General features: G+C 37.0%; 1 protein-coding gene across 10 annotated transcripts in view; it reads right to left on the bottom strand.

Annotated features, from left to right (window-relative positions):
* The window catches only part of IMMP1L (inner mitochondrial membrane peptidase subunit 1), a 96,536-nt gene that overhangs the window by 24,280 nt on the left and 47,779 nt on the right, over positions 1-24,477 (bottom strand). For 5 of the 10 annotated variants that reach the window (XM_064288335.1, XM_010592158.3, XM_023550764.2 and 2 more), the window contains 4 exons: positions 8,280-8,431; positions 7,035-7,168; positions 5,110-5,198; positions 968-1,094 (listed from right to left, as the gene is read on the bottom strand). In XM_064288335.1, the coding sequence (XP_064144405.1) occupies positions 968-1,094; positions 5,110-5,198; positions 7,035-7,139 (321 nt within the window). In that variant the 5' untranslated portion in view covers positions 7,140-7,168; positions 8,280-8,431. Of the gene's footprint in view, positions 1-967; positions 1,095-5,109; positions 5,199-7,034; positions 7,169-8,279; positions 8,432-23,454; positions 23,530-24,477 lie in introns of all 10 variants that reach the window. The other 5 variants (XM_003412301.4, XM_064288337.1, XM_064288333.1 and 2 more) reach the window with 4 other exon arrangements.

The raw sequence follows: 24,477 nt of genomic DNA, 5'->3' as shown, positions 1-24,477 counted from the left end.
AAGCGAAGTAGAAAATTAAGTTACAGCTTTAAAAGCAAGAACACTACATGCTAAGCAAACAAAAGGGCCTCCCACCACAAGCTCTGTCATAGCAGCCATGTGATTGGTGAAAGAGCTAACACATTACATCTGCTCTTCACTCTTCCACTTTATTGCCCTTGCTTTCTTCTAACTGGACAGCAAGTTGACTAGACCAAAGGTATATACAATTTCTATTTTAGAAAATTAAATAGAATTTAAAAAACCTAAACTATAGACTTTGTTTGATTTTATCAGTTTTTCCACTAATTAGTTTCCACTAACTAGTCAGTGGAATAACTTTCTAAGCCAGGATCCCAGACTGCATTTATTTGCCATATGTCCTTTGTATCCTCCAATCTGTGACAGTACCTCAGTCTTTTCTAGTTCTTCATGACCTTGACATTTTTGAAGAGTATTGGTCAGTTATGTTGTAGAATGTCCCTCCTTTCAGTTTTGTTTGATGCGTTCTCATGATTAGATTGAGGTTATACTTTCTTTGCAAGAATACAAAAGAAGTAATGTGCCCTTCTCCGTGCTTCATATTAAGGGGTACATTATGTTGATATGTCTTATTATTGGTGAAGTTAATCCTGATAGTTTGGTTCAGGTGGTATCTGCTAGGTTTCTCCCCTGCCAAGTTTCTCCCCTGGGAGAGATACTTTGAAACTGTGCAAATACACTATTTTTCCTTAAACTTTTGTCAATAATTTTAGAATCCATCAGTGAATCTTACCTGCAACAAATATTACTTACATTTTATATAGGGTTTTATAAGAAATTAAAACATAATGGCCAAATTGTTCTTGCTATAAATATACTGAAGGTCTACTGAATGAAGCATTGTTCTACATTCACAATATGAATAAGAGCTAATTTCTTTTGTCAGTGTGTTCAGTTAGTGTTAATCAACTATATTAATACATAACATAATTGAAATGTTACTTACATAACTATGGCTTTTTAAGAAATCTGATGAACTATTGGTGAGGATTTTGTCTCCTTCCAAACCAATTACTCTTTTACAAATATTTGATTTTGGATCACTTGGGCTTTTTGCAATCACAATGTCACCTCTGAGGGGGGAAAGCCAAAGAAACGTCAATGTTATTTATTAAACATTAACACATGAATGGCACTGCTTTAGTACTTTTACAAAGCAACTTTAACCTCTCATATACTGACCTTTCCATATATTTACCAGCTTTGAGAAGCATTTTTTACTGACTTTTTTTATTTGTGACTAACTTTTCTGGGTCGGAATCCACAATGAGAGTGATGGAAAGATATTATAAGATTCCAAAATTTCTGATAAGTCCATAAAAATTATCACGTTGTACCATATCCACTATGTGTTATTTTTGTGTCCAAATTTTTAGAACCCAAACTATGAAAAAACAATTCCATATAAATATTTCCAAATTAACTAAATAAATTTTACTGGTGAGCCATTTTACTGACTCTAGAACACATAAGAATGATTGGAACATCATCTACGTTTCCCTAAAGCTCAAATAATTGAGGAAATTAACAGTATACGAACTATATAACCTAAATAACTTACAGTATAGTCAGAAAGACTCCATACAGTACATTCAGAAAAATGGAGAGGCCACAACCAAATAAAATGTTTAAAAAAACTGCAAAAATACATATTACTAAAAATAAATATAATCTGATACCAAACGCATACAATTAATATGGGTCAGACTACATATGGGAAGCATGATTCATAGAAGAAGTGGCAATCCAATTGGTAACTGACCTAAGAAAGACTTGAAAAAGTGGAAAGGAAGAAGAAGGGGATGAGGAAAAAAAAATGCAGGATTAGGGCTGCCCCAAACAAATGGAACAAAATGCTCTTTTTGCATAAGCGAATTCTGAATTCTGTTAACTGACACACATACTTCAACACATTTAATATATTTACGTATTATTCATACCTAGCTCCAGAAATAATCTGATGTATTTATAATAAAAGGTGTGTGTGCTAAAATAATATCAAAAGCCAGGAAAATGACAGTTAAATCAGAAACTTACTTGTTGCTATATGTAAGTATGAAAATGAGTTCTAAACTTTTTGGTAACTAAGTCAAAAAAGAAATTAAGATTAATCACATGGCAATCATTAACTAAAAAAAGTAATAGTTCGGGAGATGAAGCAATGTTTTCCCTAACAACCAAGTCAGAAGAGAAATTTATAGGAAAAATTCCTAACTAAAGGACTAAAAGACACCATCTTCATCAGCAATTTTATAGAAGATACAGAAACATTATTCACATTGGTCACTTGTTGAGGCTACTCTTAATAAGAGATAAAGGCTATTAAATCATGAAATTCTGTTATTTGAAGGTAATATAAGGCTGCCCTTTTTTGAAACTGGAATAAACTATTCTTTCTAACCAACTGAAACCATGTCAGTGGAATTGTTTCAGATGAAAAAGTTTATAAAAATTGTAGCATGATATATCCAAGTTAATTTTGGGTAGCTTTGGCAGAAGAAAGTCTTTCCATGAGTGTTTCATTCAGCTTAAGCATTTTGATCAAATAATTAGTATGACCACTAAAACATAAGCTCTGTACTTGAATGGTAATATACAAACAACAGTTCAGTAAAGGTGTTTTTACAGAAAGCAATATTAATATAGAAAATGTATTTGTAGCTTTCTGGTGGTCTAACCACATATATGGGAGTTCCTGGGTGTTCCAAACGGTTAAGCACTGAGCTACTAACTGAAAGTGGTTTGAAGCCACTCAGAGGCACCTTGGAAAAAAGATCTGGTGATCTGCTTCTAGAAGATGAACTCTGTGGAACACAGTTCTACTCTGACACCCTTGAGGTTGTCATGAGTCAAAATCGACTCTAACGGCAACTGGTTTAACCAGATATATGCACAGAGCATATCAAAATACATATTCCTTGGATTTCTAACTCTTTCAAATAGGGTTTTTAAAGAAATTTAATACAACTATGACTTAAATTTTATTTTCTTATTTATAGTTATAAATATCCTTATTATCCTATTAGACTGTAGGCTTTTGAAAAGAAGGGTCAACATCTTATTCATCTCAACATTCCCTATAATTTATAGCATATTTTATACATTAATCTGTAACCTGTTGCCGTAGAGTCGATTCCAACTCATAGTGACCCTATAGGACAGAGCAGAACTACCTCATAGGGTTTCTAAGGAGCAGCTGGTGGATTCAAACTGCCGACTTTCGGTTAGCAGCCAAATGCTTAACCACCAGGGCCCCATTATGTACATTAGGTGCTCATTAACTATTCGTTGAAAGAATAAGTAGTAATTAGAGATTATGACTGTCTCAAGTATGAGCGTTCTGGGTGGCTGACTGAAAAAAATCCATGTTCTTTAGAGACCAGATGTTTTGACTTTTATTCTTGCTTAAATGAAAGACTATTCTAGTTTTAGAAACATGCAGCCACCAAGAAGACCTCTTGTCAAGGGTCAGAGAGTCCCTTGAAGTCTCAGAATTCTGTGCTGCAAATCAGAGAAAGAGACTACTTGAGATAGTAATATATTTAAGCCAGAAGTTATCAACTGGCTATCTTGGTTATAAAAGTTACTTTGGCATGTCTCCTATAAATGCCAGATTTTGAGCTATCCTGCAACCTAATGAGCCCCTTGGATGAATATAGTACAAAATGATACCTTCGAGGAATCTTAATTTACTGAATATAGTTATTCGTATACTTGTCGGAATGCAAAAAGTATCTACCAAAAAAAGATAATATTGAGCTGTTCGTTCAAAAATTACTTAGCCAACAAGATCAATTCCTTGTTAAGGATGTTCTAGGATCACGAGAGTAAAATCACACCATTAGCATGGAACACAGAAGCTTACCTTCACGCTACATTGAGGGCAGGTCGCCAGTTAATCCAAAGGCTGTATCATGCCATTTTGATGTAAGTTAAAATGAAAAGGGAGCTGGAACACAGCCCTATTATGCAAGTTTTATTTTGTAACCTCTATATCTATCAGTTGGAAATCCTGGTGGCATCATGGTTAAATGCTACCGCTGTGAACCAAAAGGTTTGCAGTTTAAATCCACCAGGCACTCGCTGGAAACTCTATGGGGCAGTTCTACTCTGTCCTATAGGGTCACTATGAGTCGGAATCGACTCGTCGGCAACAGGGTTTACATCTATCCATTAGGTTTCCTGAAGTTGATATAGGTAAAATATCTGTAGAAGAGTTACCGAGGGACCTTTGCTAGACCATGTATTTTGACAAAGGGATAGTTTCCATCTACAGAGTCTAAGGCTGGTGAAAGATCAGAAAATGCTAAAACTTTTTTTTTTTCACTATTCTTGACTATTTTTCAGTAATGTGAAACAGATTATAGCAAAGGTCGATAGAGAAAGAGAGTGCCTAAACCTATTTATGCCATAAGCTACATACCAGATCAAGGAAGCCAAGCCTGCAGTTTACTGAGATAAAAACATAGATTTACTTTTTCAGAATTAGAAACAACCAAACATTAATGAGCATATATAATGTAGTCCTTAAGTTCCTATTCTTGACTCAAAGCATTGCCATCAAGTGGATACCAATTCAGAGTAACCCCGTATGACAGAGTAGAACTGCTCCACAGGGTTTCTTAGGTTATAATCTTTACGGGGAACAGATCACCAGGCCTTTTTTCCCATCAAGCCACTGGTGAGTTCTAGCCACCAACCTTTGGGTTAGCAGCCAAGTGCTTAACCACTGGTCCCTCAGGGCTCCTTCAAAACATTCTGGGATCCAACAAAATAGTAAAGGAGACTTAGATTTATATCATAAAAGGAACTGTTAACTCTTTTGGACAGTGACAAAAGGGATACAATAACCCAATAGACTGCACATGTTTAGAGAAACCATTAACACTTCTCAAACTTAGAGAAAACATTTGACTCAAAATTTTATCTAGCTAATTATTAATTTGGTTTTTTATGGCAGAGTTTTAAAGATAAAAGAAACTGTATCTTTTATCAAGCAAATATATTATCAATGGTTTATTGATATTACATTATAATATAGGACTAATATAACGTTATAAACTTAAAATATCCATGATGGAAATTTACCTTTGAATACCATAAAAATGGCGACTAAGATTTTCTGCAAAGACAATATCTGAATTTTGAATTGTAGGCTCCATTGATGGTCCAGAACACTAAAAAGAGAGGTAATTTTGTAATTTGAGTTCAAACCTTTTTTAATCCAACAAAAATCATCTGCAAAGACTTAAAGAAAATCAAGCAAATGTTCTTTAAGCTTTAAAGAACAATATAGTAAGGCAGTATCTTTGAGGAATAATTTATAATAAGTTCACAGCTACAGAGTGGCCACCAAGTCTGGAAACACAAGCAAATATATTATCAATGGTTTATTGATATTACATTATAATATAGGACTAATATAACGTTATAAATGTGTCCAGATTTTGGTCACCCTGTGGAATGTAAGCTCCATGAGGGCAGGGAACTTGTCTCTCATGTTCCCAGCTATATAACCAAGGCCAAGAACAGTGCTTAGCATAAGATAATCAGTAAATATTTATTGAATGAATGAAAGAATGATTTTCTTAAATATCCAGTGCTCATGATACTAATTTATTAAGTGGTATCGTACCAGTCTGTGAGTTGATGCCCTTCCTCCCATTCCAAGAGAACAGCTTACTCATTTGATGGGTGCAATTTATATTTTCTACTGAAAAATGCCAGTAAAGTTTCAAGATTTTCATATTTGTATGTCTTAAAACAATAATCTTCACATATACCTCAAAACTGGAATAAATAATTACTGCCTCATACAAATCTAAATATAAGAATCTTCACTTACTCTATATGTAATAAAACCTTTTACTCAAAACCTCCTACAATGGAAGTGTGTTTGCTACCCTGTAGCCCACTGGAAGTACCAATATAACTTTTACAAAATCAAGGAGTGGCAGAAGCCCACTTATATGAAACATATAGAATAGGCAAGTGCATAGACAAAGTGTGTTAGTGGTTACTAGAGGCTGCAGGAAGGGAGAAATGGGAAGTTATTGCTTAAGAGGTACTGAGTTTCTGTTTAGAGTGATGAAAAACATTTGGAAATGGATAGTGGTGATGGCTGTACAACGTGGTAAATATAATACCACTGAATTGTACTTTTAAGAGTGGTTAAAATGGCAAATGTTTTATATAGATTTTACTACAATAATTTTTACAAAATCAAGGAGGGGATTCTCAGTTAAATATTTATGCATTACTTCAGCTACATTCAACGTGAGATTGTACAATTCTGTACTGAATCTATTACAGTAAAATTAATTAAAAAACATGACTGCCCATTCGATCAATTTCTTCTTTCATTTATATGAGAAAAGGTTAGAAAAGTCATGGTTGATAGATTCATAATACAATATTAAGGAAAAACATTGATGGGGAGGCAGGTTTAACCCTTTAATATTGGCATCAGATAGAATGATATAATTTGTTTTAATGACAGTTAAAGACAGTGGTTAATTAAGAGTAGGAGTTTTGGAAATTTAGACAGATTTGTGTTGAAATTCCAAATCTGCTACTTACTAACTGTGGGACCTCAAACAAGTTACTCAAGCTTTCTGAGCCTCGGTTTCCTCATATATAAAATGGGTTTCTAATATCTCACCAAGTGTAAAAGATTAAACGAGTTAATATAGCTAAAACACCAAACATATCCTAGGACACAGTAAGTAAGTAGCATTTGAAAAGTGGTAGCAATTATTATTATTAGGATTATTAATAGGACCTTTCATGCCCCTATCAGAAACAAAATACAGAACCATATTTAAAGTTAGGGGTCTTAGAGTTTATATCAGTGCCGAATCAAAAACGATCTCTTATACATCGAAATTTGGAACAATTTTATGTTTTAACTTTCACACTTTATCTTCAACTATAATTGGGAAAAATGTATTTTTCTTCCATTTAATAAGTTTTAAAAAATATCTTAAATAATTATTCTTGAATGTAAAACTTACCATGACAACACCACCAACGTATTCAAATGCACAATGAGCTATACAGCCATACTGAATAGTATAGCCAATAAGCCGAAAGGTTTTTCCCAGAACACCACGGAGCATAGTTCTATGTAGAGTCTGCCACCATTGGCCTGATGGTAAATTTCAAAAAGTTTCATCATCAATACTATTTAAAAACTCTTATGAAATAGCTTTATTTTAAAATATTTTACAATCACCCAGAGTGTACTAAATGGCTAACAGAGTTTGATACAGAAGAACGTGAGCTTATTTTCATTTCTGCTAAAGACATTTTATATGGCAAATTATAGTTACTTAATATTTTGATCTTCTGAACAGAAATTATTATTTATCTATTTAACTTCTATATGAATTAGATCACTAGTAGAGTTTGAACTACTCTGTCCCTTTCCATACATTGGTTATTTTTTGATATTAAGGCATTAAGACAGATACTTAATAAAAGACATTAACTCTTTAAAGCAACTAATGATACTTTTTCATATCGCTGCCTGCTATATACTACAATAGTTCTTCTCATGTAATGTAATATGATATAATGAGAAAAGCACTAGAATAGGTGTATGGAGATTCAAGTTTTAAAATGGTTCGTTTATTAACTTGTGTGATCTTTGATGAATCACTTAACCTCTCTGGGCCTCAATAATAATCATCTCAAAGGCAGTTCTGACAATCAAATTCGACAACACATGTCAAAGTGCTTTGTAAATTAAACAGTTACATTCAGTTGTCAGCTATTAACTGCTGATATGAATGCACAAATACTATGAAACAGCACAAAGAACGATATAGATTTTTAAAGCCACATAAATTTAAAATATTAATATTATTTTAGATGAATATTTCTAGTATCTGTCCTTTCCTTTCTATTTATCTGCTGTAACCATGTTTTGTGCATCTCTCAACTAATGGCTTAAGACTTAGACCTAAGCTACTATATACTGTTTCCAGATTAAATTTACTAAAACCTATCAATAATAATATATAACATTTGCTCAATACTTATTATATGTCAAGCTTTACATGTAATACTTCTGTGAGGTAGATACTATTTGTATCCTCATTTTTTAGATCAGGGAGGAAAAGCCTGAGTAGTAATTTGCTCAACATCATAAAGCTGGTAAATGATGAAGTCCAGACTTAAACATTATGCTACACTGAATCCTGTATCACCATTTGCTCCCATAACCTCCGTGGCTATTAGTTCAAGTCCTGATTTACCTTAGACTTGTTTTCAAGATCCTGGGCAGTTGGCTCCCATCCCATCTTCAGTTTCCAACCAGAGTTTCCTTTATGCTCCTACTTACACTGGCTACTCAAATTATACTGGTCTGTTCTTCAATTAAACTTTGCCTAGCGAATATTTACCTATGCTAAAAAAAAAAAAAAAAAAAAAATTTTTTTTTTAACACCTATGTCTAGAGTATTCTTCATGATACTCGTCACCCATCTAATTTATAACTCTTCTTCAAATGCTCTCATTAGGCTAGCTTTTCTTTCTTCTCTGGGTCCCTATATTCTTTATGGTTCATTTGTATATGATTAAAAAAGCTGGTACTGGAATATATCTGCCTGAGTTTGCATTCTGGCTCCACCACATATTAGCTATATGGTTTTCAAGAGGTTATTCTGCCTCTGTCTCCGTGTCCTCATCTGTAAAATCGGCTTAATATCAGTACCTATCTAAGAAGGTTGTTGTGAGGATCATATATGATAAGTCATGTAGTTTGTATAGCAGAATACTTCAATACATGTTAGTTACTGTATCAGTCACCTGGAAACCCGCATACACTGCATAACTTTATAACATTACATGTGTTTTTAGTTATCTAAGTTTCTCGTTGAACTTGTCTTTCCGTGAAATAACAGAATTTTATAGGCCAGGGTACAAGACTGTATATTTTACTAATTAGTGTTCAGTCACCTATGTCTATTATGTCTCCTTCCCTGGCATGTCCTTCCAGGCTACCATTCTAAGCAACATATCTTACTTTGTGTCATTCACCTACCTTAAACATACATTGATTATAATACTTACCCACATTATATTCGTTTATATGTATTTCTCTTACTACACATTGTATTTGTTTACATGTCTGGGCAGTGAATGTGTTTTATTTATCTTTGAATCCCAGGGCCTGGTAAAAAATGTAGTATGTAGAAGGCTTGTCTGACTAAAACAATAAATAAATATTGAACCCAAATTTCCTGTACCTTCCACATCATCAGTACTACAGAATGGTAACTATGTTCAAAATGATGATCTCAAGGCCATGAAGATATACAGATAGTGAACAGACATGTTAACGCTTTTCTTACTGTGGTGAAATGACTCCCTTTATGTGGCCTCTTGCCTTGGTTCTTTGGGAAAACAGCTTGAGAGATTCTTTCCCTAGGCCCTGATGAGTTACTTTTATCCTAGTTTTCTACACTAGAGGGCTTGTTACTTTTCTCCAGATTGACTGACTTTTCCTGGGTCTGAGGGTACTGCCTGCCCTGAGACCGGTATACACTTTGCAGGGACTGGTTAACAGACTGTACAAATGAGATGCATTACAGCCCAGCCATGCCAACTATGTAAATAAAGTGTCTGTGGCCCATTGAGAGGGGATTGGTCAGTTTGTGGCCACTACTGGGCTAGGTCATGCCTTGAAATTGTTTTGTATATGCAGCCAGCCTCACAGAGGTTAAGTCAGGCAGAAAGAAGCAGGAAGAGAAGCATCAGGAGGAAAGCAGCAGCAGAGAGAAAAGTCAAGAAACTTCCTAAAAGAGCTATAACACTGGTCAAGAGCTGTAACACTAAAGGCTACGAGAGGCCCGGAAGGAGCCCAGAGGCAGTCAGCGCTGAGAGATGGCAGGGCCAAGACGGCAGGGCTGAGTGGAGCCTGACCTCAGGGTGCTGAGGCCTGCGAGGCTGCGAGGGGCTGAAAGAGCCGTTCTGCACTGAAGAAGGGAGACTTTACAAGCTTCCTGATCCTGACTTGTAGCTGGATGATCCTAATCACGAGTTGTACCCTGTTCCTAAATAAACCACTTAACCGTAAGTATGGTCTGTGAGTTCTGTGTGGCCACTGCAATGAGTTATCGAACCCAGAAGAGAAGTAGACAGTGCCATGGGAGGGATGGCTGGTGTCGGAATTGGTAAAAAGGTTCAAGGGTGCAGGTATGACAGACCTCCACCTCGTGGGGATCAGCCTTGGGATTCTCATTATCCTACACTCAAGTGAAGTTAAACAGATTCTGATATTACTACCACTGCCACCATTTTACACTCAACAGAGGTAGAAAAATAATTGGCAGCAACCTATTACAAAGTGGGAAACTTTTAATTCTCCTGGAATCCAGATTTCTGGGGTCCATGGACTTGGGGTGACCCACCCAGGCCATTTGCCCTTAGGTGTCCTTTGAACCTTGAACAAGCTAGTTTCTTAAAGTCACCTTTAACTCAAACAGTAGCCTAGTAAGCAGCTTAGTGGAGACTGTTTTGCCTTAGGCATTGGGCTCTTCTGAAGAATTACCTATGTGTCCTCAGTTCTGAGAAACAGGAACTCCAGGGTCACACTGGAAGCCGTGTTTTAGGGTAAACTGTTACTTAAACACTGTTCCCTAGCCTTTAGCCGTGGCAATGCCAATAAGATAGGACCTAAGAGTCTTTAGGGGATCTCACACCTTTGGAACATTTTTGACTTCCTAGTCGAAATATTACCCCAATTTGCAAATCATACACTAAATAAACCGGTCAATTTCTATTATTGGCTTAATATGGTTTTTATTTTAACAAAAGTATTCTCATTAAATCTTTTAGGAAATATGAAAAATAACTCCTCCCATCATTAGGAATCTGGTTTACAGTTATAACTGATGCAGTTTAAAAATTAGTGATTTTATAAATAAAAAATTTAACGAAAGTGCTATTTAAAAAAAAAGAATTAAACCAGTTGCCGTCAAGTCAACTCTGACTTATGGCAATCCCATGTGTGTCAGAGTAGAACTGTGTTCGATAGGTTCCCAAAGGTTTATTTTTTGGAAGTAGATCACCAGGTCTTTCTTCCAAGGTACCTCTGGGTGGACTTGAACCTCCAACCTTTTGGTTAGCAACCAAGTACATTAATCATTTGCACCACTCAAGGACTCCGAATTAAAGGATACATGATTAATTTCCAGCATGACAGCATGAAGAGCTCCATGATGAACTCCCCAGTGAAACTGCCGGAAGTTATTTTTTAAAAAACAACCATTTAAAGCTGCTGGAAATGGTCATAACGGCAAATAGCAAATGAAGAAACATCTGTTTAAGAGAATCTACAAAAATTCAGTAAAAAGGTAAAGAGTCTGTTGTATTCGAAGCAAGACTACTCTCTCTATCCCTCTACCAGCTCAGTAAAGCAAAAACTCCACTCTGTATCACTATAGCCAAAATACAAGGCTCCTTCTCCCCCCAGGTCTCAGTTGGAAAGCTTTTTCCTGGCAGAAACAGGATTTTGGTGTTTCTCATCCTGCCACAGCAACTTGTTGCTGAGACTAAGTCCAGAGCAAGGGCAGTCAAGAGGTGGGGGCTCCCTTCTTCTGTCCAGTCCCTGCTGGTAAGATCGAGGGCTCTACCATGCATGCAGCACACTGAGAATACCAGGGACCTGATTCGCCTTGCAATGGTTCGTGAGGTGGAGGTTCCATGCCAAGAGCAGCAAGCTGAGAAGACCTCAGGCTATTGCCTCCACCCTTCACCAAGAGCTCTGCTTCTAAAGCAGTGGTGCACTCAGAGAGAAGCTTACCATTGTTCCCACTCACAGCTACAGAGTCCTGGCTCAGAGATTTTGCCTGAAGTGATAAAACAGTTCCTGATCTCTTCCCCCAAAAGCTAACTTCATTTGTGACACAGGTTGGAGAATTTCGAGCCTCAAAAACAGTGCAGGTTGTGGTGAAAAGGAACTAGGAGAAGATCTGTTGGATTTAATGAAGATATAGGCTAGAATGGGTAGCTAAATTGCAGAGAACAGGGGGAGGGGACCCAGACAAATAGGAAGAGTGCTGAGGTCAAAACAAATACCAAGCACTGACTAAGCAACTATTCCTTCAAAGGAGCCCCAATTTGATTGGATTAATTTACCTATCAGTTTATTCTCCAGGGAATTGCTATAAACAGCAGAGCAGTCAGCCAGCATTAGTGAAGTTTAACAGTTGGGTATAGTCTTGGAAAGAGAGGAAGAGAACCCTAACAATACCACTGTTTCCCCAGGATGTCTTAGACATACCCAAAGTTGTGCCTCCCTGAAGAGCAACATCAGAGGCTTAACACAGTGGTGGGGGTGGAGGGGAGGAACAGACAATACTAAAATAATCTATCCAGTCACTAAACAAATAAATAAGCAAATAATAAGCCCTGGATAGGAGGACTAGTACCCAGAGTTGTAACAAAATGTTATGTTAAATGTCCAGTTTCCAACAAAATAATTATGAAGCATGCAAAAAAAAAAAACAACAAAGTATGAATCATACACTGATATACCAGGGGGGTGGGGGGTGGACAGCAAGCAACAGCAACTGTGACAGCAACTGGATGTCTAATTTAACGGAAAGATAATCAAAGTAGCCCTTATGACTATGTCCACAGAACTAAAGGTAAGCCCGATTAAAGAAGGAAAGGGATGATGAAAGTGTCACATCAAGTAGTGAAAATCAACAGAAAGAAACTGTAAAAAAGAATCAAACGACAATTCCAGAGTTGATAAGTACATAACAGAAATTAAAAAATTCAAATCTGCACAATAGATTTGAACTGGCGAAGTTTACATTCCACACCTAGTTTGTTAAGTAGCATCTGGGGTCTTAAAAGCTTGAAACAGGCATCTAAGATACAACTATTGGTTTCTACTTGTCTGGAACAAAACAGAAAGAACAATACCAAGAACTCAAAGCAGAAACTAGTCTACAAGACCAACTGTCTACAAGAACCATGGCCTCATCTATACTGAGATCAGAAGAACTAGATGATGCCTAGCTACCACTACCTACCATTCTGACAAAGGACACAAAAGATGGTCCTGGATAGAATGGGAGAAAATTGTAGAACAAAACTCAAAAAAGCTTTATAAAAGGTCAGATTTACTGAACCAGTAAAGATTAGAGGAACCCCCGAGAGTACTGCCCTGAGATACACTTTAAAGTGTCACTTTTCAGTTAAATAACAGATTGGTTAAAAAAAATACACGATATCACCCATGAGTACTATCCTCCTTTAAAGAAAAAAAAAATTTATATGAGACCACTCGCACTCTAAAGCAAAGATGAGAAGGTTGGGGGTGGGGCAGAGGCAGGGAACCTAGATTAATGGAAACGGAACAACCAAAACAGAATTAATGAGAATGTTGACACAATGTGGAAAATCTAACTGATGTTGCTGTACAATATGTACAGAAATTGTTAAATGGGAACTTAGTGTGCTATGTAAACTTTCACCCAAATCACAATAAATTATTAAAAAAAGAATTAGCAAACTTGAAGATAGACCAATAGAGATTATGCAAGCTACAGAACAGAAAGATAAAAGAATGAAGAAAAATGAACAGAGGTTCAGAGAAATCTGGACACCATTAAGTGCCCAACATACAACACACATGCAATGGGAATACCAGAAGGAGTAGAGAGAAAGCAGCAGAAAAAATATTTGAAAAACTAATGGCTGAAAATTCCCAAATTTATTGAAAACGATAACCTCCACATCCAGGAAGCTCAACAAACTCTAAGTAGTAAAAATGCAAAGTGAACCACAGAAAAATCAGGGCAAAAAAGCTGAAAGTCAATGGCAAGAAGAAAATCTTGAAAGCAGAAAGAGGAAAATGACTCATCGCTTACAAGGGAACCCCCATAAGATTAACAGCTTAATTCTCAGCAGAAAACAGGGAGGCCAGAAGACAGTGGGATAACAGATACAAAGTGCTCAAACAAAAACAGAGTTGACCAAGAATCAGCAAACGTACCTTTCAAAAATGAAGTCTAAATAAAGACTTTCCCAGATAACAAAACTGGCAGCTTTTTTTGGTTAGCAGACCCACCTTATAAGAAATACTAAAGGAAGTTTTTAAGGAGAAAAGCACATGATCCCAGATGGTCATTCAAATCCACATGAAAAAACAAAGAGCATGATAAAGGTAATTATTATGTAATTATAAAAGACAGTATAAATGCAGATTTTCTCCTTTTTTTCCTAAACTGATTTTAAAAGCAATTGTATAAAATAATATATATATTATTCAGCCTGTAACATATAGAAATATATGTGTCATATATTTGCCAATAACAGCACAAAAGAGGCTGCTTCAAAGTTGTATTGGGCTAAGGAAATGACCACAGATGATAAAGAAATAATTACAGCAATGGATTACTGGGTTTATAACATTAATAAATGTATATGTATAGCTATAATACCAAAAGAAGGAGGAAGGGAATAGAGCTCTATAGGAGTAAAGTGTCTATATTATAATCACAGGAATTGTTGTTAGCTGCCATCAAGTTGGCCTCTGACTCATGATGCCCCCATGCACAATAGAATGAAACACTGTCTGGTCCTGTGGCATCCATAGGACTAGTTGCAGATCAGACCAGTGATCCGTAAAATTTTCATTGGCCAATTTTTTGGAAGTAGATCGCTACGCCTTTCTTTCTAGTCTTTTAGTCTAGAAGCTGTTGAAACCTGTTCCACCTCATAGCAACATAACCCAGTAACCCAGTGCCGTCGAGTCGATTCTGACTCATAGCGACCCTACAGGACAGAGTAGAACTGCCCCACAGAGTTTCTAAGGAGCGTCTGGTGGATTTGAACTGCCGACCCTTTGGTTAGCAGCCGTAGGGCTTAACTACTATGCCACCAGGGCTTCCCATAGCAACATACAGGACTCCAATAATGAACAGGTGGTGGATGTGTTTGACGTGCATTGGCCAGAAATCAAACCAATTCTAACACTGACCCACCACTGCCCCCATCATTGGAATTAAGCAAATATAAACCTGAATCTGACTCTGATAAGTTAAAGTGTATGTGGTAAACCCTAGAAAACTACTAGAAAAATAAATCAAAAAGAATAGTAAAACAACTTTAAAGAAATTAAAATGCTACGTTAAAAATATATTTAAAAATAACCCCCAAATACATGTAAAATATTAAAAATACATGTAAAAATATTCATTTAATGCAAAAGAAAACAGTAAAGGAGGAACAGATAAATAAAAAAAGACCTGAGACATACACAAAAACAAAAGACAAACTCGTTGCTGTCAAGTTGATTCTGACTCACAGTGACCCTATGGGACAGGGGAGAACCGCCCTGCAGGGTTTCCAAGGAGCGGTTGATAGATTCAAACTGCCAACCCTTTGGTTAGCAGCCTGAGGTCTTAACTACTGTGCCACGAGGGTTCCTATGAGACATATAGAAAACAAAAAGTAAAATGACCCATGTTTATTCAACTACATTGATAATAACATTAAATATAAATAGATTAAAAATCGAACCAAAAGGCAGAGATAAAAAATAAATCCAATTATATGACGTCTACAGGAGACACATTTTAGACTCAAAGATAGAAATATATTGAAAAGAAAGGGACAGAAAAATATATATCATGCAAACAGTGACCATAAGAAATTTGGAGTGGCTATAAAAAAAATAAATAAATAAAAATAATAATTTTTATTATTTTTTTTATAACTATATCAGAAAAAACAGACTTGTAAAAAAATGTTACTAGACATAAAGAGGGTTATTTCATAATGATAGAAGGGTCAATCCATCAGGAGATATAACACTTACAAAATATATATACCTAATAACTGAACAACAAAATACATGAAGCAAAAAGAGATAGAAATGAAGAGAGAAGTAGGCAATTCAATACCTAAAGACATCAACATCTTACTTTCAATGATGGATGAAACAACTAGGCAGAAGATCAAAAAGAAAATGAAAGGCTTGAACACCATTATAAACCAACTAAACCTACCAGACATTTATAAAACACTCCACCCAACATATAAATTCTTCTCAAAAGCACATGGAACATTCTCTAAGATAGAACATATGCTAGGCCATAAAAAACACCTCAATAAATTTAAAAGAATAGAAATAATATAAAGTATGTTCTCCAACCACCAGGTAATGAAATTAGAAATCAATAGCAGGAAAAAAATATGGGAAACTTACAAACACGTGGAAATTAAACAAAATATTCCTGAATAACCAATGGGCCAAAAACAAGAAACCAAAGAGGAAGGCAGAAAACACTTTTGAGATGAATGAAAATGAATACACAACAGACTAAAACTCCTAGAACGCAGCAAAAGCACTGCTTGGAGGGAAATGTAGTCATAAATGTCTATATTCAGAAGAAGGAGCTCACATAAATAACCTTTCATCTAAAGACTCTCGAAAAATAAGAGCAATCTAAACCTCAAGCAAGCAGAAGGAAGTAACAAAGATTAGAGCAGCAATTAATAAAATAGAAAATACAAAAACAATAGAGGAAATCAATGTAACCAAAAGGTGGTTTTTTGATAAGATCAACAAAATTAACAAACCTTTAGCTAGAATGAGCAAGAAAAAAAGAAAGACGATTCAAATTATCATAATTAGAAAACGAAAGAAGGGACACTGATACTGACCTTACAGAAATAGAAAGGATTATAAAGGAATGCCAGGAACAAGTAGTAGGACTATGAACAAGTTCATTGTACACAGGGTCTCTGAGTTGGAACTGACTTGACAGCAACTAAAAACAACAATGAACAAGTCTCCAACAACAAATTGGATAACTTCTACAAAATGGACAAATTCCAAGAAATACACACATTATTGAAACTAACTCAAACAGACAATCTGAACTGACCTATAAGAAGCGAAGAGATTAGTAACCAAAAGCTACACACAAAGAAAAACCCAGACCAAGATGGCTCCACTGCTGAGTTCCACCAACATTTAAAGAAAAACTGGTATCAGTACAAATTATCCCCCCCAAAAAAACAGAAGACGGGGGAAGTCACAGATTGAATTGTGTCCCCTCAAAATATCTGTCAGCTTGGCTATGTCCACCATTTTGTCATCTGATGTGATTTTACTATGTGTTATAAATCCTATCTCTATGTTGACACGGGATTAGCAGCAGTTAAGTTAATGAGGAAGAACTCAACCTACAAGACTGGACTGTGTTTTAAGCCAATTTCTTCTGAGATATGAAAAAGAGAAGTGAACAGAGAGACAAGGGGTCCAAGAATGCAGTGCTGGGAGCAAAGCATGTCCTTTGGACCAGATGTTCCTGCACAGAGAAGCCCCTAGATTGAGGGAAGACTGATGACAAGGACTTTCCTACAGATTTGATAGAGACAGAACCTTCCCCTGGAGCTGGCACCCTGAATTCAGACTTCTAGCCTACTAGGCTATGAGAGAATAAACTTCTGCTTGATAAAGCCATCCACTTGTGGTATTTCCGTTACAACAGCACTAGATAACTAAGACAGAATTTGGTCCGGGGAGTGGGGTGCTGCTCTAACAGATACCTAGCATGTGAAGCAGTCTTGAAACTGTGAATGGATAGAGGACTCAGAAGGAAATGAGGAGAGCTGTTATACTGGAGACAGCGCAGATCGCGAGAAACAGCAGATAACCAGCAGCAGCAGAACCAGGGGACGAGCGTGACACAGAGCTGGAGTTGACTCACAGAGAGCTTAGTGCCTTTGCACAGGAGGCTTCCTGGTGGAGTGGAGTGCCTCTAAGCACTTATCGGTGGAGCTGGACTTGCTGACCCGCAGAGCAAGAAAGCTGAGAGCCTTCCAGCTGAAGTTTACTGGCGGAGTGCGGTGCCTCCAGGCACTTATCGATGGAGCTACAGAGCTTTGGAACACTTGCCCCACCAGGGCAGATGTGGGTAGTGAGGCCTGAGGAGCCAAGAGGCCAAGGAACCAGGAAGCAAAAGCTGAAGAGACAAGGAACACAGGAAGCTGAGCTGCCTCAGTCTCAAAGGGTATGGCCACAACCTCTGGGGTCTCAAAGGGCTTCACCCATGACCTCTGGAGTTTCTAAGGGTGGAGTTGCCACTCAGAAGGACTACGAGAATAGTGCACCCAAAGCCGAGGGAGCAAAGTTGCCATCTCAATGGGCTTAGAAGGCAGAGCTGAAGCCCAGGGCTGAGCGGCCTACACTCAGAATCCAGAGAGTGTGGCCAGTACCTAGAGTCTGGAAGGCAGGGCCATTGTGTAAATGGTCTCAAAGAACAAGATTATTTTCAAAGCATTGAGGGCTAATGTAATGTGTTAGGCTGACCTGTTTGTTGCTTGTTACCCCTTCTTTCCCTCCAATTTCTCCCATTTGTAATAGAAATGTCTTGTTTATACCTGTTCCACCTTTGTACTGTGGAAGTCAATAACTTGTATTCTAGATATCACAGATGAGGAAGAATTTTTGGATTTTGGACTTGGAATAGATTTAAGGCTTCTGCTATGATATAATGGGGTGAATGTGTTTTACACGTGGCAAGGACATGATTTTTAGGGGCCAAAGGATGGAACGTCAGAGATTGAATTGTGTCCTCCAAAAATATTTGTCAAATTGGCTGTGTCATGATTCCCAGTATTGTAGGATTATCTGCCATTTTGTCATCTGATGCGATTTTCCTATGTGTTGTAAATCCTATTTCTATGATGTTAATAAAACAGGATTAGCAGCAGTTATGTTAATGAGGCAGGACTCAATATACAAGACTGGATTGTGCTTAAACCAATCTCTTTTGTGATATAAGAGAGAAGCGAGCAGAGAGACAGGAGGACTTCATACCACCAAGAAAGCAGTGTTGGGAGAACACATCCTTTGGACCCAGGTTTCCTATGCAGAGAAGATCCTAGATCAAGGTAAGATAGATGGCAAGGACTTTTCTACAGAGCCATCAGAGAGAGAGAGAGAGAGCCTTGCCCTGGAGCTAGCACCCTGAATTCAGACTTCTAGCCTCCTAGACTGTGAGAGGATAAACTTTCGTTTGATAAAGCCACCCACTTGTGGTATTTCTGTTTTAGCAGCACTAGACAACTAAGACAGGGGAACATTTCCTATTCATTCTATGAGTCCAGTATTAACCTAATAAAAGGTAGGCAAGAAAACTAGAGACTGATACCTCTAATAAGATGTAAAACATAGATATAAAAACCCTCAATAAAATACTAGTAAGTCAAATCCAGCAACATATAAAAAGAATTCTACGGTTACTTTGGAAAACAGCCTGGCATTTCGTCAAAAAATTACCATATTTTTACACAAACTACGAATCCCCTTCTATGTTAGTTTGCCAACCGCACCCTCCCCACTCAAGGTATTTTCATAAGTGCTTTATGCTAATTTTTTTACAGCAACATGTAAAAAAAATTGGCATAGCAGCGCTTATGAAAATATTTCATGGGGTAGGGGAGCATGGTTGGTAAACAAATGCAGAAAGCACACGTTATTTGCATAGGGTTTCCAAGGAGCAGCTGGTGGGTTTGAACTGCTGACCTTTTTAGTTAGCAGCCATAGCTCTTAACCACTGCAACTGCAGGGCTCCAATTGCTCATATGCAAATTCAAATTGAAGCTTAAAAAAATTAAAACAAGTCCACAAGAGCCAAAGTACAACTTTGAGTAGTATAGCTGTTAGGTGCTGTAGAGTCAGTCAGCTCCAACTCATAGTGACCCTATGTGCAATAAAATGAAACACTGCCCTGTCCTGTATCATCATCACAATCGTTATGCTTGAGTCCACTGTTACAGCCACTGTGTCAACCCATCTCATTGAGGATCTCTCTCTTTTTCGCTGACCATCTACTTTACTGCCTTGAGCATATCTCACCTGAATTTAAAGACCATGTAAAAAATAGATTGGATGCATTGAACATGAATGACTGAAGATCAGACAAGTTGTGGGATGGCATCAAGGACATCACACATGAAGAAAGCAAAAGATCATTAAAAAGACAGGAAAGAAAGAAAAGACCAAAATGGATGTCAGAAGAGACTGAAATTTGCTCCTGAACAAGCGGTGAAGTAAAAGAGCTGAACAGAACATTTCAAAAGGTGGCTCGAGAAGACAAAGTAAAGTCTTATAATGACATGTGCAAAGACCTGGAGTTAGAAAACCAAAATGAAAAAACACGCTTGGCATTTCTCAAGCTGAAAGAACCAAAGAAAACATTCAAGCCTCAAGTTGCAATATGGAAGGATTCTATGGGCAAAATATTGAATGACCCCAGAAGCATCAAGAGATGATGGAAGAAATACAGTCACTATCCAAAAAGAACTGGTCGACATACAACCATTTCAGGAGCTAGCCTATGATCAAGGACCAATCATACTGAAGGAAGAAGTCCAAGCTGCACTGAAGGCATTGGCTAAAAACAAGGCTCCAGGAATTGACGGAATATCAATTGAGATGTTTCAACAAACACATGTAGCACTAGTCTATGGTAAGAAATTTAGAAGACAACTACCTGGCCAACCTAATTGAAGAGATTCATATCTATGCCCATTCCAAAGAAAGGTGATCTAACGGAATGTAGAAATTATTTAACAATATTAATATTGCACACAAATAAAATTTCCCTAAGGTAATTCAAAAATAGTTGCAGCACTGCATCAACAGGCAACTGGCAGAAATTCAAGCCAGATTGAGAAAAGGAAACGAAATGAGGGATATTGTTGCTGATGTCAGAATGACCTGGCTGAAAGAAGAGAATATGAGAAAAATGTTCGCCTGTGTCTTATTGACCATGCAAAGGCATTCGAGTGTGGATTGTAACAGTGTCCAATATAAATTATGGATAACACTGTGAAGAATGGGAATTCCAGAACACTTAATTGTGCTCATGTGGTATCTGTACATAGACCAAGAGGCAGTCGTTTGAACAGAACAGGGGGATACTGCATGGTTTAAAGTCAAGAAACATGTGTATCAGGGTTGTATACTTTCACCATACTTATTCGGTCTGTATGCTGAGCAAGTAATATGAATAACTGGACAATATGAAGAAGAATACAGCTTCAGGGTTGGAGGAAGACTCAGTAACAACCTGAGATATGCAGATGATACAACCTTGCTTGGTGAAAGCGACAAAGATGTGAAGTACGTACTGATGAATATCAAAGACTACAGCTTTCACTAGGGATTATAACTCAATATAAAGAAAATAAAAGCCCTCACAACTGGACCAGTAAGCAACATCATGATAAACGGAGCAAAGATTGAAGTTGTCAAGGATTTTATTTTACTTGCATCCATAATCAACGGCCATGGAATCAGCAGTCAAGAAATCAAAGGATGCACTGCATCAGGCAAATCTGCAGCAAAAAAACAATTTCAATTGTTAAAAAGCAAAGGTGTCACTTTGCAGACTAAGGTGTGCCTGACCCAAGCCATAGTATTTTCAATCACCTCACATGCATATGAAAGCTGGACAACGAATAAGTAAGACTGAAGAAGAATTGATGCCTTTGAATTATGGTGTTGGCAAAGAATATCGAATATACCACAGACTGCTGGAAGAATGAACAAATTTGTCTTGGAAGAAGTACAGCCAGAATGTTTCTTAGAATCAAGGATGGCAAAACTTCACCTCTCGTACTTTGCACATATTATCAAGAGGGACCAGTCACTGGACAAGGACATCATGCTTGGTAAAAGAGGCGATCGGCAAAAGAAAGGAAGACGCTGAAGGAGATGGGCTGAAACAGTAGCTGCAACAATGGGCTCAAACACAGCAATGATTGTGAGAATGGTGCAAGATCGGGCAGAGTTTTGTAAGGTTGTACACAGGTGCGCTATGAGTCAGAACCAACTCAATGGCCCTAACAACAACTACTTTGCTCCAACTATAAAATCAGAGAAAAACGGGGGGGGGGGGGGTAAGTTCTAAAGTGTAACTTCAGAAATGCAATCCATGAGAATAAATTCTAAAAAGTAGTGAAATTGATTTTACATTTTCAAATGAAAATGATTTTAGAGAGGGCATATGTTCTAAGAGGAAACATATGGCAATTACCATGAAAATGTTGTTAAGACAGATAAAAGCTGAAATCAGAGTGTAAATCACTCAGTAACCTTCAAAATCTAAATCATTTTTAATCACTACTTGGCTAAATCATGTAAATCGTCATGTGGCAAAAATTTCTTAAAAATACAAAGATGCCATAACTATATAATGGTTCTGATTTTAGTAAGAAGGCATGTAATTAACTCCCACTAAAAAGTGCATGAGGCCACAAAGCATTTTTTATTACTCAATGCCCAACACCAAATACAATGTGCATAATGAAACTGTGTCATAAAATTATAAAATCAACAGATGAGAATAATTAGAACAAGTTAACAGACAGTTTCTTCCCTAGAGATATTATCAAATAAACAGAGTTTGAAGTATCTAAACTTACTTTGAATGTTTGTCTCTTAACGTGAAAAGAGACTCTGAAGCTATTTGGAGAGGAAGGTGAGGGATAAGGACCATTTGGCCTTATATTTTTAAAGTATAATAAGGACTACTGTTAAGAAATAGCATTAAAATAGAGAATAAGAGTTGAGTTTTTTTTCTGATGAGAAAACTCAGAGTGGAAAGTAGCATTCATATAAGATATAAATCACAGACACTGCTGGCACTCGGAAGATCTACTAGCAAAAGAGATTAAGACAGTGGCTCCAAACCTGTAGTTTACAGCTATTCCAAAGGGTCTGGGAACCTACATGTGCACACCCTGTTTGCACCTTCGGCTGTACTTTCTACCCTTCTGCACACTGCTGTCTGTCCTTGGAAACTTGACCCATGTATGAACTATATCAAAAAACTCTTGTGCCCTTTGCCTGGACGTCAGCAAGAGCTCCAAAGAAGAAAAGAAGGAAATAAGAAAAGGTTATGTATTCTCTGACTCCCTCCCAGTCTTCTCAGGCTGGTTATGTCTCTTGACCAAAGGTCCCTGTGTCTCTAAAGTCAGTCTGTCTGCTCTACAGGAATCGGTTGCTGTAATTTCTCATTCCCCTAGTCCCTTTAGGCATAGTAGTGATAACAGCTCCACTGATGCTAGTTCCTTTACCATCACTAGTAACTCCCCTATTTCCTGCCCACAACTTTGCAGTCTGTCTCTGTAAATAAACCCTCCTTGAATTTCCCTAATTCGAGTGTGCCATCTATTTTCCATAGGGTCCCTGATGATACAACAGACCACATGCTAAAAAAACAACCTTTACCATGTGGAAGTTCACAGTGTGTGACGTTACAAAAGGGTTCTCATAAACAGGCATATTACGCATTGCCAACAAGTGTGCAAAATACTGCAACCTCTAAGGAGGGTAATTTGACTATGCATTTATTCTGTGACTAAACAATCCTACTTTTAGAAACTTACCCAGAAGATAACTCTAAGAGTCAAACACCACAGTGTAGAAAGTTCTTCAAATTAGCATCATCTGAAATAGCAAAACTGTAAACAATTCAAATGCCTATCCATAGTAAACAGGTTGATTAAAATATGGGAACTCAGCACAACCATTCCAGAAGCAATATTTTGAAGAAATACTGACAGAGAACTTTCCAAAACTGATTAAAAAAAAAAAAAAATTAACTCATAAAAGCAAGGTACAAAAGAGTATGTATAGTATGTTACCATTTCTGGGGAAAAAAAAGGGAAAGAAGGGAAAATAAGAACTGCTAAAAAAAAAAAAAAAAAAAGGAAAAATAAACCAGAAAATAATGAAAATGTTTACATTTATAAGGAGGGGGATAAGAAGAGTATGGAAGCTACAGGGAAAGGAATGAGACTTCTGAGTTTACATATTCAAAAAATAAAAGCAAACAAAAAAAGGATGAAAAAGCAAGTGAAAGTTTGAAAACAGGAAAAAAAAAAAAAAAGGAATCTATCTGTATAAGCAGCTGTGACAAACAAAAATGTCTCCAAATATTGCCAAGTGTCCCATCGGTACAAAATTGCTCTAGTTGAGGATGGGGCAAAGTAATAGTTAAGTATATCTTTTAAAACATGGAAACACAGAAACACAGTGAGACAATCGGAACAATCCAATGGGGAAAGAGATGTTAATGATGAGACACTACTGATGACAGAGAGGGAAACAGAGATATTGGAAATGACCGAATATTAAAGTCAGGAAGGCAAGAGGGGGACTTCAATACTACCAGTGAGAGAATAGCTTATATAAGACTAAACTTATTGATGAAAACAACAAAAAGTATAAAACCTGGGTAAAATACACATAATAACTATTAAAAGTCACCAATGTAGGCAAGATTTGAAGGGCAAGGACCTGAGAGAAGGGAAGGTCATAAGGTGGCCTCCATATTCACCTGGTCCTTCCCCTGATGGAATGGGCCAATTTACAGGACAGGAAAATAAAAGTCTTAAAAGAAAACGTCA

The sequence above is a fragment of the Loxodonta africana genome, chromosome 7 (assembly GCF_030014295.1).
Source record: "Loxodonta africana isolate mLoxAfr1 chromosome 7, mLoxAfr1.hap2, whole genome shotgun sequence".
In the NCBI taxonomy this organism is placed as follows: Eukaryota; Metazoa; Chordata; class Mammalia; order Proboscidea; family Elephantidae; genus Loxodonta; species Loxodonta africana.
The sequence above is the reverse complement of the archived record's forward strand: the minus strand, read 5'-3'. Positions and strand labels throughout refer to the sequence as shown.